The 16,119-nt window shown below is 36.1% G+C and overlaps 1 protein-coding gene across 2 annotated transcripts in view; it reads right to left on the bottom strand.

The window, feature by feature from the left end:
• Positions 1-16,119, bottom strand: part of LOC148045584 (double-stranded RNA-specific editase 1-like) — a 66,628-nt gene that overhangs the window by 28,566 nt on the left and 21,943 nt on the right. The window contains exons 2-3 of one of the 2 annotated variants that reach the window (XM_087716659.1): positions 8,758-8,802; positions 3,363-3,437 (exon numbers count right to left, since the gene is read on the bottom strand). In XM_087716659.1, the coding sequence (XP_087572785.1) occupies positions 3,363-3,437; positions 8,758-8,782 (100 nt within the window). In that variant the 5' untranslated portion in view covers positions 8,783-8,802. Of the gene's footprint in view, positions 1-3,362; positions 3,438-8,757; positions 8,810-16,119 lie in introns of those variants that run through there. The other variant, XM_087716658.1, reaches the window with a different exon arrangement.

Here is a 16,119-nt window from a genome sequence, read left to right as displayed (position 1 = left end):
ATTAAAACATGCACACACCACTTCACCTAGTTGACAAAGCTGATGGAATGGCTATTAAATTTTCATTTATAACATCCTCCAACAAAAGCTTGATAGGTTACTCCTTTCGGTGCTCAAAAGAACAAAAAATTAGAAGAAGTTGGAGAGAAAGAGATTGGTAAAACATAGAAGTTAAAAAGCAAGAAATAATACTTTTACAATAAAGGAAAATAAAATAAAGTTTTGCGTTTCTAAAAACAATTTCCTTTGTAATATGTTTCACTATATCCGATATTTTACCTCAAGGGACAATCTGACAGATCGTATTGAGATAAAGCACATTTATATTCATATGATATAATTTGGAGATTGTACATGTTTAGAACATTTTTGTCCCAATAAAAATTTCAATCAAATAGTTTGAAAGTTTCAGATTGTTTCAAGCTGGACTGTCAAATATGTGAATTTGATTATCACTGGACCAAAGGAATGTTTTTACCATCAACCTTTTGAGTTGTTAGAAAATATTTTTGAATTTGTTTTGTATTAAGATAAATATGCATGTCCATAGGCCCTTTAAAATAAACAAGAGAGAGATTAATTAATATTTCAGCATTTCTATAACAGCCCAATATTTAAGGTCTTTTTCATTTAATACAGGGCAGGAATTCGAGAACAATCCGGCAGAAGAGGCCAATTCATATTGCTGTAAGTCACAATAAACATTAAAATATGAAATTAAAATATGATTAGAAAATTTAACTAAATAAGAACCTGCTCTTCTAGTATAATTTCTTACCAAAGTGGACAATAGTAGCAACAACATCATTATAGAAATTAATTGTACAAACAGCAATAGGTTTTTGTAAATTGTAATTGTAAAATAGCAATAGCTATTTTAAAGTTTAAAAAAGGAAATTGTGTTAAAATATAAATCTTATTTAGCCTACAAAAGTCTTTTTTCCTTTTCAGTATTTATTTGCAACCCCCTTCTCTCAATATTGAATGAGACGTTTTCATACATGCAATTTTAACAGGTAAGTTTAAACCCACAAATATAGTTTACCATTATGCTATAACATAGAAAAATCTACTGATATATAAGTGAACAAAAGTAATTCAGTGTTAACGTTTAAACCAAGATGCACATACACACATATAAAAAATGGAAAACCTAGTGGTATCATGAGCCTATTGATTTTGCAGAAAATATATATGATTCTCTCCCTGGTAATAAGAGATCTCTCTTTATAAATCCTCTGATTTTGCAGCTTTTGTCAAATGAAGGACAAAGTCATATTTACAGAACAATAGCAATCAGTTAAAATATATTATTTAATACTATAATCTAAAATAAATATATTTAATATTTCTTTTGGCATGTCAAAAATAAAATACAAAACTCATGACACACAAACAAAGAGTACTCAGAAAACTCACTTTTTAAAATAAAAATGAAAAATATACATTAAATTTTGCATGCAATGGATAGGATGTGGAGAGCTATTTTAGTTACCTCAAGGAAAGTTCTATTTTTAATGATATAGCATAAAACTGAAAGTTCCCTTTATATGGCATGCACAACCCAGATTAGTAGAGGATCTAATAGGATCATTCTGTTCACTCCCATTCAGCCCTATAGTCTAAACGGGTTTTGTCTCAGAACTTGGGAGAATCTGCTCCTTACTGAGACAGGAAATAAAATCTAGAGCCTCATATCTTTTTCTAGAAGCAGAGAAGATTCTGGAAGGCAAAGCTCATCTAATCTAGAATATACATATGCATAAAAGGAGTAGGGTTTAGATCCGAAGACCAAGTTCACCTCTTTGCAGATGTTGACCCCACATCTAGTTGCTGTTGGCTTACTGCAAGCTACCTAGATCTCTGTAATAAAAATTAGTAGGTGAGACAGGGTTTCCTTTGTAACACAGAACCCAAATAAGTGATATTGGCATTTCAAATGTATTAAAGAATCTTCTTGTAAGAAATGTTTCTCAAAATATTTTATTTTTTTCTCAGATGTACATAAATTAAATATGGGAACAGGGATACTATACATCTCTGCAGTTATTTCACATCTCTGCAGAAAGAAAAATGCTAGCTAAAGCCCTGAACAACAAAAGACTACAGTAATCATAGCTTCTATAGCAAGCTTTGTGAAATCTTGATAAAAATGGCTGAAATATTTTTTTTAAATTGTAAGAACATAATAATTGTATTATGATGATTATATAAATAAAATATAATTATGATTATCATAAATATTGTATGATAATCAGATGACTTTGAATGTAGTAGTTTAACAAAAATGTTGCTAGTTTCACAGAAATAAATGATGATCTACAACTTTTTATATTCAATATCTTATGCTTGTCTAGAAGGGGTAAAACTGGTTTTAAAAACTAGAAGAAACAGAAAACCAGGTATAACAAAGTTTAAAAAATAAACAAAAACATAGTTATGCATATAATTTGATCAAGAATAAGAGCATAATTGAATGCATGCCTACTTATAAACTCAAAAAGTTCAATACGAATGTTCTTTAGTAGTTAATAGAGCCCTTCCTCGAGGGAGATGGGAGGTCTAGAAATAGGTAAAAGTATAAGTTTCCCTTGTCCAGTTGTGTCCAACTCTAGGACGTGATGCTCTTCTCTATTTTTTGGCTGAGGGAGTCAGCATTGTCCATAGACATTTTCTGTGGTCATGCAGCTAACATGGCTATACGCTAAAGGCACATGGAATACCATCACCTTCCCATCAAAGTGATACCTATTAATGTTATCACATTTGCATGCTTTCAAACTGCTAGGTGGGTAAGAGCTGGGGGAGGAACAGGAGCTCACCCCATTGTATGGCATTCAGCTTTCCAGCTGACAAGCTCAGTGTCTTTAACTGTTGAGACATCATGCCCCCTGGTCTAGAAATATGAAATATAACTAACTAACTAACTAACTAACTAACTAACTAACTAACTAACTAACTAACTAACTAACTAACTAACTAACTAACTATATAAATGAATGAATGAATGAATGAATGAATGAATGAATGAATGAATGAATGAATGAATAAATAAATAAGCTAAGATTAACTAATTTACCAAATTCAAGGGGACCTAATTATCAGTGAATATGCATTCTTTATATTCATTCAAACCAAAGCAACTAAATCTTTAAGTGAAGGAAATAGACCACATATTCAGTGGTACTAATGTACACTTCAGAGACTGCTCCTTGTGCTTAAATGCTGACACTGTATCTTACTGCATGCAACAAAAAATAGAAAAAATCCTCATTTCATTAAAAACCTGAAAGGAGATTTTCTCTCTATGAAAGGGAATTTAACAGAAGTACTCTGCAGAAACCATACTGAGTACACCTTACTCATATTTTCTTCATCATCTATGTTCATCATGAAATAGTTGTTCAGGCTTCTATACTGGTGCAGATGACTTTTTCCTGAAAGATAAAACAGAATAATTTTAGTATGTTTTAGTAAATAATATTTGGTATTATCAGCATGAATATTTAAATATATGTTACAATATATATTATACAGCACTGTGTTTCATACGAATGTTTATGTTCACATAAATTACATTCTAATACTTACTGATAATTGGAATTATCCCAGATGAATGTATGTTTTTTAACTTAAAATCCCGGTCTGTTTTTAAGCAACTTAAAGCAAGGTATTTTTATTTTACTTTATATTATTTACTTATTTAAAAACCCAATTGGTTGGGTATGTATCTTTTCCCTTTAAATCCTCACAGTAACTCTCTGACCATGATAAAAGTGAGTAAAGATCAATCTGTCTGACTGTGGTGAAATGGGAAGATACTGTACACCTTGATCACTTTCTATCCTTGCCTTCAGAGGTTGTAGTATCAGTTCAGAAGCTTTCATCACTGGAACCTTTCAAGAAGAGACTGGACTGCCATCTCTCAGAAATGTGTAGGGTCTGGAGGAGGAGCCAACATCACGATGATACGGACATGCGGTCTTGATGCTCCGAGACTGCAGCCGAAACTTTTGCTGCTGGGTGGTCCAATTGGACCTAACCGTCCCGCAGAGACGGTTTAACAGGAAGAATACATCTTGCTGATCTCAGGGACATCGCAAAGTCCCTGATCAATCCAAGAGAAGTTCTTCAAGCCAACGACAAAAAGTCCAGCCACCAGGCTGATGAAGTCGGGACAGAAAGAGAAAGTGTTTCCAGCTGGTGAGGAATTTTTACCATTTTAAAAGAGACTGCCTATAAAAAACTTAAAGTTAATTTAAATTTGAGAACAGAAGAAATAAGCGGCGGAATTGAGCTTTGAATGGTTTTGGACAGTGGGTTATTTACTTTTTAAATGTTATTTTCATGGATGGAATTTATGCAAGCCTTTTAAACCGAATGGATTAAGTTTTCTTCTTCTTTTTCATTATTTTTTGCAACTTATGGGCTTAAATTCTCCTTCTTCATTACTGCATGTGTTTTTCCCCTTTTCTTCTCTATTTCATTTAAGAATTTGACTTTTTTTAACTTGGAATAAAAAAGATACAAAAAGTAACAAAGAACATTGTAACTACAGAGGGAAAGATGGCACTGCTACTTAGAGGCTGGAGGTTTGTGTATTGGAAACAAAACACTTTTACTTTCCTCACTGATTATTCTGGCTTGGCACTTCAAGGTCTCACTGTTTTGTCTATAGAGAATGATACGAAGAAAAGCATACAGATGTTCTTTTGAAGTATATCTTTAATCAGAGAAAAGTGAAAATAAGACCTTATTGTGAATTTATGCTTAATCTTGTAAAAACCTTCCAAACCAGAGCAGCTGTGTTTGTCAGCTGGAGATAATAGCACAATGTCAACAGCAGAAAGAAACTTTAAGTTTGCAAAAGATACTGTTAGAAATTCAGAAATTATCAAACACATTTGAGAGGATGGAGAAGAAGTTGGAAAATCTAGAGCATCTAACAGTAAAATATGATGAAGAAGTTGGAGATGTTTATCAAGTGGAAAAAGTGGATGTTAGAGTCCTAAAAACCGAAGAGAAAAATGATTACAAAGAAATTAAATCTGCTGATATCTATGGTGATTGGTTTGTGTCTGGAAATGGAAAGATTGGAATACAGAAAGAGGAATTAAATGGAAGGGAACTCTACCCAGATGGCAAGATGCAGAAGAAGAAGAAATAAAAGAATTTATGGATTTAAAGAGAGAAATTTTGTTAGCAACATCGTTGAAAACACCACTGACAATTAAAGATAAGCTGATTAAGGAAACAGAAGGTGGGAATAGAAATTACATGAGAGAGATACACTTTCTGCAGTATGTAAAGAAGGAGGATTCTTTGTGTTGTGTCTGTTTTGAAAATTAAAAATTATATGTATGTATGTATTGTGTGTGTGTGTGTGTGTATGTATATATGTGTATGTATGTATGTATGTATGTATGTATATATATGTATATATATGTATATGTATATATGTATATATGTATATATGTATATATGTATATATGTATATATGTATATATGTATATATGTATATATGTATACATGTATACATGTATACATGTATACATGTATACATGTATACATGTATACATGTATACATGTATACATGTATACATGTATACATGTATACATGTATACATGTATACATGTATACATGTATACATGTATACATGTATATATGTATATATGTATATATGTATATATGTATATATGTATATATGTATATATGTATATATGTATATATGTATATATGTATATATGTATATATGTATATATGTGAAATGTGCAGGATCTCCTGTTGCATGGGGGGTTGGACTAGATGACCTACAAGGTCCCTTCCAACTCTGTTAATCTGTTATTTATCTGTTATTTATTTATCCTCTAATTACAAAGCAGGTAGTATGAACTATCCTAGACTTCATACATTTATGGCTCCCTATTTCATTAGCTCTTTATTTATTCAGTCATAAATTAACTGAGCTTGAATCAACAGACCATGGTTAGTACTTAGATAGGGGAATTTTACCCAGGGAGATAGACTAGACTGGGTACTTGAAAAAATGACACTGATTCACTTAAACATAATATTTTCATACATTTTTGATAAAGTGTTTGCATTTAATGTATTTATCAATGTAAAATATCAATACAATTAAAGAAATATATTAAAGTTAGCACAAATAACCACACATGGGGAGGCAACATAAGGCCCAGAGTCTCCTTAGCAATGAGAGGGGCAGCATATAAAATTAATAAATTAAAAATAAATTAAAATATTATACTCCTGTAAGAATAAATACTTAGAATTCTGTCTAAATGAGAAAGTTAATAGCTTAGAAAGGTTATCTTAAAAATATTTTATTTAGATACGAAATGGCTTATTGTGGGATAAGCATGGAATCTTAAAAGTTGCTTAAAAGTAGCAGAGTTAAAACAATGCAGCAATAGTAAAAGTATTAGCAATACCAATAGCAATAGCAGTTAGACTTATATACCACTTCATAGGGCTTTCAGCCCTCTCTAAGCGATTTACAGAGTCAGCATATCGCCCCCACAGTCTGGGTCTTCATTTCACCCACCTTGGAAGGATGGAAGGCTGAGTCAACCTTGAGCCGGTGAGATTAGAACCGCTGAACTGCAGATAACAGTCAGCTGAAGTGGCCTGCAATACTGCACCCTAACCACTGCGCCACCTCGGCTCTTCCATCTACAGTTCTTGATGAGTTGTATTTTCCTGTAAGAACAGGTATACAACTTGCACATTATCCTGGATTCACCCTTCTTGTTAGAGTAGCGGGTAGAAGACTTTGCAAGGGAAGTCTTTCACCAGCTTTGGTGGTCCACCAGTTGTGTAATTACTAGAACAGGGAGGCACTGACAACCATGATTAGCAGCCTTGTCATGTCCTGGTTAGACAACAGCAATTTGCTCTCCTTCAGATTGCCCTTAAGTCCTCTATAGCTGTTGGATAATGTAGCTGCTATTTACTGCCCATTGGAAAACAATTTAGCAGCAGTTATGTTGCTGGAACTGTACTGGCTGCTGTTGAGCTTCTGGATCCAATTCAAGAGATTGATCATTATCTATGCAACGTATCCCATAGCTCCAGTTTTTCTTATCTTCAGGGTCACCTATTCTATACTAATTGTGCCCATCCAATATTTGTTAGCCAGGAAGGAGCTCTTTAAGTTTCCCTCTTACAGCTAGAGGGGAAGGAGCTCAAAAAGTAACTACTTGGTAGCAGCCCTCCCAATCTGAAAAAGCTTGTCCTCCCCCAAAAGATCATGATGGCCTCCTCTTTTTAAGAAATAGCTTTAAAATTACACTTTTCCTCAAAACCTCTGATCAACAAAATACCGATTAGGTTGATAGTAGGAGAGTTTTGCGTAGTACTGGTTGTTTTTAGTTTATATTACTATGTTTTTATGATTGTAATCTATCTAGAATCAAGAAAGTATACAGCAGACAAATAGTTCCAAAAATAAATAGTGAAAGAATAATGAAGCTATGCAAGCCATGCATGATCCCATTGTATGTGAACTTATATGCAAGTTATGAAACAATAATAAATTAAACAAAAATAAATTTGTCTGGGCATGGCTGCTACTCACAGGCGGTTGATGAATAAGGTCTCATGGCTTTATACATAGCTATTTTAATACTTAAATATGACATAGAAAATCTAAAGTTTTGTTTTGAGAAAGCAAGTCCACAAATGGACCTATGTGATTTAGGGAGACTGACGTCCAATTCACTCTCCTAAATGCAGATCAAATCACAAAATATGCTCTAATAGCAATAGCACTTACTTAGATACTGCTCCATAGTGCTTTAGAACACTCTCTGGGTGTTTTATAATGTTAGCATATTGTCTCCAACAATTTGGGTCCTCATTTTACCAAGTTTGGAAGGCTGGAAGGCTGAGTCAACCTTGAGCTGGTCCCGACAAACTCCTGGCTAAGGGCAGAATTTGCCTGCAATGCTGCATTCTAGTTATGGTGACACCAGAGCTCCCCACATCCTACAAGTGCTGATATGACCATAGCAGCCATACATTTTTTAAAAAATGCTGTTGTTTACATAAACAACAAAATGAAAAGAAAAGATGTTTGATTCAACTAATAGGATGTGATAAATCAGCTGCCCACAGATGAAAGAGGTAAAGATGAGGTTGTTCACTGTATTGCTACAACTTCACTTGACCTAACATTAATCTTTCATCACTTATGCTTTCCTTTTAGATCAGCACCCCACAATCTTTTGGGAAGTTTCTCTGGGGAGAGGGTTTTTCCACGGACCGGAGGAGGCGTGGTTTTGTGTGCTGCCTGCATTCTGTGAATAGGCCTTTGCTTGTATGTGCAGTCTGCTTTCTGGCATACCACAGACTGGTGCTGGTTCACGGACGGGGGTTGGGGACTCCTGCATTAGATAGTACTTTTTTATCTGTCCATTCCCTTTCCAACATATTTCTCCATTTTAAAAAACAAACTCAGATTCATTCCCAATTAATAATTCTTGTATGCCTTCAATTACAATTAATTTAATTTTATTTATTATTTCAATAGAAAACTTTTGTTTTCTATCTAAATCACTGTGTCTTGTCTTCATTTGTCTTTTTTTCTATATATTAGCTTACAAAATGTTTCAGGACCCACATTGTCCCAATACAATCATTTAATTCATATGTTCTCCTCCTAAACTAGAGGAAGACCCACTTCGGTCAAACTGTTAGGTTAATTTTTATCCACATTCCATTATTTTCTTTCTTACCTTGTATTTCTTTTTCTGCCCTCATGATGTGTAGTATTGCTGTCCCTAGAATGAAAGGAGGCAGAGGCATTAGGGTCAGAGTTGTGACTGACTCTGCCTCTTGTGATTTCCCTCAAATTAAATGGGCATTGTTGGAAGTTAAGGACATAAATCAGCTAATGCAAGATCTCTGTTTTTTTCAGAGGTAGGTAAAAAGACCAGGTATAGCATGGCTGATGGTCTTGTTACTACTAATACAGATTTCAAGACTGTCATCTTTAGCAAGAAACCTCCATAAGAAAAGCTTCATGGCTCCAAAAGACCCTCCACAAGACCCTCTATTACTATTGAGAAGGGTTGATAATGAAAGGGGAGGATGTTTTTGAAAGCTGCACCAGTCCCCAGAGAGAGGAAAGTTTATAATACTCTAACACAAGAAAGTAAAGAAGGAAGCAGAGACACCTTCGGTATAAAAGCCTTCCAGTTATATACTGGTGTCCGCTTATTTTATCAGAAACAGGAAGCAACTCAATCCCTGCCTAAGCAATCAAACTTACTCTACAAAACCATGAGCACAGAGGAGAAGGTAGGGCATTGTACAGTAGTTCTAACAGTATGAGGATGTATCTGAAGAAGCATTACCAGTCTGGTCTACTACCAGTAATAGGAAAATATTGTTCCGCAAGGGCAAGATTTTAAAATAGTAAGGAGAAGTCAAATAGCTTTCACAACTATTCACTATTCTGTCCTCTAAATACTGAAAGAACAATCATATCCCATTCCAATTGGAAGGAAAAAAAATGAGAAGAAATTTAGGAAACTTATATGAATGCATAGGTGTTTTTTTTCTTTTACTGAACTAAGACTTAAAACTAACTGCAAGAAATCTAACAGCAATAAAAGGGGGGTTGGCTTTGTTACTAGTCAGAAGCGGGGGAAAGAAGGAGTGGGTTTATTGCTAAGAGATAAGAGGTTAAGAGATCATGGGGAGAGCACAATGCTCCATTCCTATTCTGCATCAACCTGTTTCCCCAAAGGAAAACTGTATTCAAATGGGATTTAAACAGAAAATTTGTCACAATAGACTTGGAAATTCCATTTGTAGCAACTGATCCTCAAATACAATAGGTACTGATTTGCAATTTATGTCCTCTGAGCATACAGAATGGTCTGGCTAAAATTTGAATCAGCAAATTTGACTATCTGAAATCTCCAAATTTATCTCATAGCTTAAAAATGGTAGACTCATTGGGAAAGATCTAATTTTAACTGAACTATTACAGTCCAACATCAACTGGTAAATCCCAATTTTGCATGCATGGAAAGCCGAGACGGTATTCAGCCGGTTCGCATCGGTTCGAGTGAACCGTTAGGGGAAATTTGGCCTGGTTTGCCGACACTCACTCGCCCCGCCTGCCTGCTTGACACTAGCTCCACCCATTCCCAGCCCTATATATGTTGCCTTCACTTCACCACATGGCCCAGCTACTCGCCTCACCAGTTGCCTCCGCACCTCACCCGCTCTGCTCAGCTCACCAAAGGTAAGTAAGCATGCCGCCCGCTTGCCCTTCACCTTGGGTCAGGGCCTGGGGCCCCAGGGATGCACCATTTCCTGAGGCCCCGGAGCCACTGCCCAACTTGGCTGGATCAGGGGATGCGCCATTCCCCAGCTCTGGCCTTGCTCCGGAGCAGCCACCCATTCACTACTCACTCTCCCTTCGCCAGTCGCACACTTTCCCCATTTCCCCTTGTTTGGAGGTCCTGGACCTAGCCCCACTTCCTCCCCCATGACCACCTCTTTCTTTGGGCTTACCTTTCTCCCATGGCGGCTGGTCCAGACTCCGGAAGGCAAGCTCTCTTTTTCAGTGCGACTGCGAGAAGCCTCCCTGTTCGGACATGCCCAAGCAACTCCCTCTGGCGCAGCTTGCCTTCCGGAGTCCAGACCAGCCACCTCAGAAGGTAAGCCCAAAGAAAGAAGCAGTTGTGGGGGAGGAAGCGGGGCTGGGGAGGGGAAGGAAGGGAAGCCTCTGAAGGAGGGGAAAGAGGACTGGCGAAGGGAGAGCAGGGTAGCATGCAGGAGGAGGAGGCCTTTAACAGATTAGGCCAGCACTGGGGAGAAAATATGTAGATAGGTGGAAATTAATTTTTTTCCTACCGGGTTCTGTGGGCGTGGCTTGGTGGGGGGGTGTCATGTGACTGAGTGGGTATGGGTGTGAGTGATGTCAAGTTGGCCATGCCCACTCAGCCACATGACCCCCCATAGCCACACCCACAGAACTGGTAGTAAAAAATTTGAATCCCACCACTGATGGGATGCATATTTCAAACATCAGTTGTCTGTTCTAAATTTATATAATAATTCTGATTTTTTTAAAAGATACTTAAAAAAATCTAATCTTTGCCCAATTAGTCTGATAGGCATCATAAACAAGCTCTATTCTAGAAATCTCCATCTAAAACTGGTGGATTGATTGATACATGGTATTATCATAGGATTGGAGCAAGCTGGCTTTCTTTAGGGAAATGAGATCAAGCCTAGACTTTCCAAGTATTGTCTAACCAAAGGTGCATTTGTTTTTCCCTATATTGGGAAATAGTAACCAGAAACAATTATAGGGGAAACTGTTTGCCCTTGCCACCTCAATCAATTGACTACTTGCCTTTATCAATGTTCTTTTAGAATAATTCCATGTAGATTTTCTGTTCTTGCTGCCCATGTATCCATTGATAAAGAGATGAAAAAAGTATGTAAGTGACCCCCACCCTTTATGTTCTGTTCTTCAAATGGTCATAGATGCAAGCCCTATGCTAGCCAGTAGAAATTCTCCTTTGGGCAGAACACATGGCCATTTTTTGTACATTCCTAGTACAGTACTTATGGGGAGAACCTTTAAGAGTCTTGAACACTGCATAGTAGGAATAACGAACTGTAATAACAATGAACTTGACATCAACCACACTAAAAAATACGTGTTTTATCTAGAAATGTTGTATTATTCCTTTAAACTTCAGATCAAATAATTTAAATATCACAGGATTTCCTCTTCAGCATCAATATCCAGAAAAGATCAAAGGTTACTTTGCATTTTCAAAATAAAACAGCTGCAATTTCATCCTGACATCAATTAGGATACACAATACAAATGTTATAAGTTACTTAATTTATAAATCCCTGGCCTAGAAATATTGCTCTGATGCCCCTCTTGAAATAATTCAGTCTAAATTCTTAAGGGGTTTATTTGGTGTGCCTCTATGTACTTCTAATCCTATATTAAAGTTAGAAATATAGCAGGCTTTCACACAGGTCTCTAAATGGCTCATTTGCTTCAATTATTCACTTCAATTGATTCATTTTAAGAGTGCTTGGGTTTTTCTGACTCTTTCTAACAATTTTATATCTACATGATCAAGAAAATTAAACTGCTTAAGTCTTGTGATTTATCCTTATCTTACATATTGAACTTGAATATATTAGGTTTTTACAAAATCTGATCAGAGATTAAACAAACCTTTGACATATTCTTCCAGAAATACCTTTCTAATCTGAATATATATTACTCACACTTCATCATTAGATGCTTTATGGCAGCCTCCTATCACATGTTCTGTCATATAATGGATAAGCCAATGACATTGAAAAAATTTACACAATTGTTTTTGTTGTTCACACTAGACTAGACTGATGTAACACTGTAAAATACAACTTCCCACCTAAAGATCTTCTTAACTATTTATTTATTTATTTAATCAATCAATCAATCAATTAACTAAGAGAAACTTAAGCATTAATTTTAAAAAAGTCGACTACCTTCTGATAAATTTGTTCCAATGTTGAATGGCTCTTACCATTAGGAGACTTTTTTCATGTCCATTTGAACTCCTTTTTCTTCAATTTCAACCCATTGCTGCTTCTTTCATGGAATTGTACTTAATCAGTCTATCATACATGATTGCTCTGAAAACAGCCATCTCCACACAGTATTCTTTCATTCAGAGTAAACAAACTCAAAGCCTTCAGTCATTCCTCATTTTTTTCCCAGGCTCCTTATCTTGGTTGTTATCTTCCAGACATTGTCTAATTTGTCACTATACTTACTATAATGTGGTACCCCAAACTGAATTCCAAACACCCTTATGTCATCTGATCAACACACAATAGAGAGGAAAAAAATTCTCTTGTTTTTGTCACCATACTTCAATTGATACAGCTTAAGACTACACTGTATGTTTTGCTTTGCTTTTTTAATTGCAGGTATTTTTTGGAGTATAAGACGCACCGGAGTATAAGCAATAGCAATAGCAATAGCAGTTAGACTTATATACCGCTTCATAGGGCTTTCAGCCCTCTCTAAGCGGTTTACAGAGTTAGCATATTGCCCCCAACAATCCGGGTCCTCATTTTACCCACCTCGGAAGGATGGAAGGCTGAGCCAACCCTGAGCCGGTGAGATTTGAACAGCCGAACTGCAGAACTGCAGTTAGCTGAAGTAGCCTGCAGTGCTGCATTTAACCACTGCGCCACCTCGGCTCTTATAAGATGCACCAAGATTTTGAAGTGGCAAATTTTTAAAAAAGGTTTTGCACTCTACAGACCTCCCGAAAACAGGCCCATTTTTTTGTCCAAAAAAGGGGCATGCATGGCCTTTAGGAGGCTTATATAGGGTGACCAGATGACCCGATTTCAGCGGGACAGTCCCGATTTTTAACAATTTTTCCCGCGTCCCTCCGCCTTTTAAAAAAGTCCCGATTTTTTTTCTGGCTTCATGTTGAAAGCCCAATGGATTTGCTTAAGAAATCCTAACCGGGGCAAGACAAAAGACACCCTGTCTAACCTCTCTCTCTGTCTCAGTACTTTCACTGAAGATATTAAAACGTTAAAGCAACAAAACGGACCTCTCCCCTCCCCCCACGCCGATCGCGTTTACCTCATTTTATAAGAAAAAAAATGATCCTAGTACCATAGAGCTGCAGGAAATGGCTAGAGGAGTCGCCAGTGTTACTTCCTGGATTTTCCGGAGGGGAGGGGCACGGAGGTTGGAGGACTGCTCAAAATGGTGGGATAAGAAACTTTCTGGTAAGTGTGCTGGGTTTTTTTCTTTTATTTTTTAATGCATTTTAAAATAATGTAGGTTTTTAAAAATGTGCAGCTACTGTTTTTTTATTCAAAACAATATGTGATGTGCCATGGAAAAATCATTAAAAAAAAACCTGAAAGAACAAAAGGGTTTTTTTAGGGTATTTTCCTGACCAAAACTATAATTGTTTCTGCATGACACCCTTAATCAGAAATAGCCAACTACACTTCATTCTAAATAGTTTTATTTCCTTTATTGTATGTGTTTACTCAAGTCCAAAAATTGAGTTAATTGGATAAACCCAGCTCCACAATTTACTAAATATACAGTTACAGGAATTTCATGTATAGTATGCTGTCTCTTAGGGTTTATTGAACATAGGAGAATAATATGAGAGGGATTTGATGTAAAATAAGCTCTTTTAATGAATTCAAAATCAACGCAGCAGACAAGACATGGGAGTGAACATAATACACACTTTAATAATATTTTTTTTTCTTTTAGTCATCAAATATTGCAGCAAGTGTGTCAGTAATAATAGCAAGACAGGCATAGGATTTTCCAGCCAGGTTAATTTTACTTTTTTATGGTTTTGATGTTGTATTTAATTTTATCTGTATTAGAAACTTATGAAGGCTGTGCAACATTTTGAGGTGATATAGAGTATGTAAAGACATGAATACAGTAGAACCTCTGGTCACAACCATAATTCGTTCCATAACTTTGGTCGCAAACTGATTTGGTCATGAATCAAACCTAATTTTGGAAATTTGGTGCTTACAAAAAAAAATGGTGCAGAAGGGGAAATCAGCAGCGGGGAGAATGTGAATATTTTGGTCAGAAGCGTTCGTGACCAGAGGTTCTACTGTATAACATCTTCACTTAAGACTTAAGATTCACTTAAGATATAACATCTTCACTTAAGATTCACTTAAGAACTGTGGCAAGAAAGGTGGTATAGTGACCAAAGTTACAATGGCATTGAAAAAAGTGACTGATGATCATTTTTCACACTTAGTGACCATTTTCACACTTAGCGACCGTTGCAGCATCCTCATGGTCACGCGATCAAAATTTTGATGTTTGGCAACAGATTCGTATTTATGATGGTTTCAGTGTCCTGAGGTTATATAATCTGACAAAGTCAAATGGGGAAACCAGATTCACTTATGTTACTAATTTATCAGCTGCATTTATTCACTTAAGAACTGTGGCAAGAAAGGTGATATAGTGACCAAAGTTACAATGGCATTGAAAAAAGTGACTGATGACCATTTTCACACTTAGCTACCATTTTCACACTTAGCGACCGTTGCAGCATCCTCATGGTCATGTGATCAAAATTCGGATGTTTGGCAACAGTTACAATTTATATTTGTAAATTGTAGTTATGTTGAAATAAAAAAACATTACAATACTATTTTTGCGTCGTATGAAAATTTTTGTTGCTCCGTATAAAAATTTTAATCAACCCCCCACCCGGTCAAAGGTGTCCCTCTTTACCAATCTGAAAATCTGGTCACCTTAGGCTTATAGAGTGTTCCTGGGGGCTGCAGGAGCAAAACGTGGCCTGTTTTTCACTCATTTCTGCCCTCCCCAGCCCCCAGGAGCACTCTGGAAGCCTCCTATAGGCTATGCATGGCCATTTTGGTGAAGGAGGTGGAGTTTTGGGAGGCAAAAATTGCTGTATTCAGTATATAAGATGCACCCAGATTTTCCCTCTTTTTTGAGGGAAAAAGGTGCATCTTATACTCCGAAAAATATGATACATCATACTATAGTCTCAGGTTCTGCTTATGACCCGTCAGAACACCCAAATCTTTCCACACATAATATAGTTTCCTCATCCCATAATTCCTTTGATTTTTTCATTTCAAATGTAAGTCTTTTGTGTTTGCCCCTGTTGAAATTCATGTTGCTACTTTCTGCTGATTGACTCAGTTTATTAAAATCTTATTGAATATCTTATTACCTCCTTTAAATTGTTTGATAATAATAAGAAAGAACTGGAGAATACAAAATACAAAGTCCTGAAAATGGAAATAGAAGTGTGGCAAAAGAAAGCAAAGATATCTTTGGTGGTTTCCATTTTCAAACCCCTATCCCAATGATACAAATTCCCACCAGAGCACTGGCCCTCCCTCCATCCCTTTTGCTAATTGCTATGATGGACAGAGGTTCTTCATATTCTAAGCTGCCAACAAGACACTCTAGATTCTATAGACAATCATCTAGCAGAGCCACATTAAAACATTAAATATTTTAAAGTAACCCCTTTATGGATTTATTGAAAACACATTCTGCCAGG

Source organism: Thamnophis sirtalis, unplaced genomic scaffold (assembly GCF_051295495.1).
Source record: "Thamnophis sirtalis isolate CommonGarterSnake01/CBP01778 unplaced genomic scaffold, rThaSir2_p1.2 scaffold_5, whole genome shotgun sequence".
NCBI lineage: Eukaryota > Metazoa > Chordata > Lepidosauria > Squamata > Natricidae > Thamnophis > Thamnophis sirtalis.
Note: the sequence above shows the minus strand (reverse complement) of the source record. Positions and strands in the feature narration are given on the sequence as shown.